This window comes from Aplysia californica, unplaced genomic scaffold, assembly GCF_000002075.1.
Source record: "Aplysia californica isolate F4 #8 unplaced genomic scaffold, AplCal3.0 scaffold00453, whole genome shotgun sequence".
Taxonomy (NCBI): Eukaryota; Metazoa; Mollusca; class Gastropoda; order Aplysiida; family Aplysiidae; genus Aplysia; species Aplysia californica.
The window spans coordinates 466106-468431 of record NW_004797723.1 but is presented as its reverse complement, the minus strand read 5'-3'; the positions used below and the strand labels follow the sequence as shown (position 1 = coordinate 468431).

General features: G+C 50.1%; 1 protein-coding gene across 1 annotated transcript in view; it reads right to left on the bottom strand.

Moving 5' to 3' along the window:
* Window positions 1–2103, bottom strand: part of LOC101845186 — a gene marked incomplete at its 3' end in the record, with an annotated part of 3844 nt that extends 1741 nt beyond the window's left edge. Inside the window, 1 exon segment of the mRNA XM_013086297.1 lies at window positions 105–2103. Coding sequence (XP_012941751.1) covers window positions 105–2082 — 1978 coding nt within the window.
* Window positions 2104–2326: the final 223 nt, after the last annotated feature.

Sequence of the window (2326 nt, the reverse complement as noted above, 5' to 3'; positions counted from 1 at the left end):
ATATATATATGTGCGTATGGGTTTGTGTGTGTGTGTGTGTGTATGTGTATGTGTGTGTGTGAGTGTGTGTGTCTGTATAATATAGGGCCTACATATACACTCACCTGGAGTGCTGCTTGAAGTAGACTTATGCTTGGTCAGTTGGCTCTCCCTGCTTGGCCTCTTGGAACGCTTCATGCTGAGATCGCCAGAAGTCACGGTGACAACGCTATTTCTTCGTGCCCTGGAGGGGGATGCGGGGCTAGATAGTGCTCTAGGTGACACCCTCTCCGCACCAAAGGCATTGTCCTGCACCAATTGGTTCCGGTTTATCGAGCTGTCAGTCAAGGCTAGATTGTGGACGGGAGAAGGGACAGGATCTGTATTGCTGGTTTGGAGGTCGGGAATATCAACAGAGATTAGAAAAGTCTCCCGAGGACTAAGTCGGCGTTGAAGGAGCAGGTTCGGGTCCTCGTCCTCCTCAACAGGAGAAAAGTCGTCTAGCTCAACCTCCTGTGTAAACACTTGCTGGAAAACGTCTTTCTCCGTGACCTCAGGGGAGGTGACCTGAGTGACGTGTATTTGAGGCGGAGACCGAGGACGGACGACCAAAGGAGTGGGTGTGACTTCTAGGGGAGCGGTTCTATTGTTAGAATTGCCTAGAGGGGCGGAGTCTAACGAGTACTTTAGGGTGTGGGGAAGGGGTGTGGCCATTGACGTGCGACGCAACATATCGCTGTCTGTACTGGATCCCAGGGTGAGGGTGAAGCTGCGAGAAGATTTTGAAGAGGAATGTCTGACACGCTTGCGACGGTTACGGTTGGAGGCTTCTTGGCGAGGTCTATTGGTGCCTTTGATGATGTCAGAACTGGCAGGCGTCGCTCTCTGCTTCTGTGCCTCCCGTTTTTGTCTCCTCTTCGAACTCCTTTCTCTTTCAATCCTGTCTCTCTCCGACCTATCCTTATCTAATCTTTCCCTGTCAACTTTCTCTTTCCCACTCTTGTATCTGTCTGAACGATCGTGGGAGCTTCTTTTGGACATACAGCTGATTTCGCTGGTTATGGACCCCGAAGTACAAAGTGCACAAGCCGGACATTCACACGACGAAAACGGACTTTCCCGACGTCGACCATGCACACAACGCGAGTGTGAGTGGTGGTGATTGAGCTCTTCGTAGCTCGAGAACATTCTTCCTGGCTTTCCAGAGAATCTCTCCCTACGTCGATTGACGTCACTGAAATAGACCGGGTCTTCGTCGACAGTTTTCGTGCGTCGTAGAGGGTGGAGATAGGTGTCGTGCCGGTGGTACTCACACGGTGTCGAACGACTGGGGTGACGCCGGTTGTACCGTTCTTTCCCTCGCGAGGATGGGAACTCGACTTGCTGAGAAGCAAGACGTGCCATCTTGTACCTCTGCCTCGCTCTCTCCTTCCAGTGATGCAGTACCTCCTCGTAGAGGATTAATTTCTCCTTCTCTCTCAAAGCACGCTGGCTGCCTCGATCCAAACTATAATACGCACTGCCATCCTCCATCTTATGATGATCAAACGCATACTCAATGTCGTTAGTTTGAGATTGCCTGTTCGAAGGATCGTGAGAAGGACTTGAGTTTGTGCCCGACCTGCTGAAAGAAGGAAGATGAGTGGGTGACTCGTCCAGTCCTTCATCTAATCGCACGTGCGTCAGAGAAGCTGCATCCACGCTGGCTACTCTAAGCGCTGTAATATCAGTGCCCTCGCTATCACCATCCATGTTCACCTCTATGATCCTCGCGCCAGACGCATCCACGAATTGCCTTGGCTGCAGACGTTGGTGGTGACGTAATTCAGAAGACTTCATCACCTTACTAGCCGCGTCACCACCGTGGAAGTCGTGGTCGTGTGGGGCGTGGACAATAACGTTCGGGTAGATATGATCGAAGTCGTTGATGGTCACTCGGTGGTCGGAGGAGAACTCTCCAGGGGGCGTGTCTGGGGGCGGTGCCATGCATGTCTCGTCAAACTGTGTCTCCTGGCGTACTAGGTATGGTCCTGTGCTGTGTGAGCGTTTGATCTTTTCCTTAGAACGAGCGGTGGGTTCAAGAAGAGACTTTGTACGTGACATCTGCTCCTGGTGCGGTAAAGGACAGAAAAAGAGAAAAAAATACTTCATAGGAAAGCAGGTACATCATCATCATTATCATCATCATCATCATCATCATCATCATCATCATCATCATCATCATCATCATCATCATCATCATTATCATCATCATCATCGTCGTCATCACCATTATCATCATTATCATCATATCATTATCAACAACCTTACACACAAGTACTCTTTTTACGCACACACGCACTCAAAT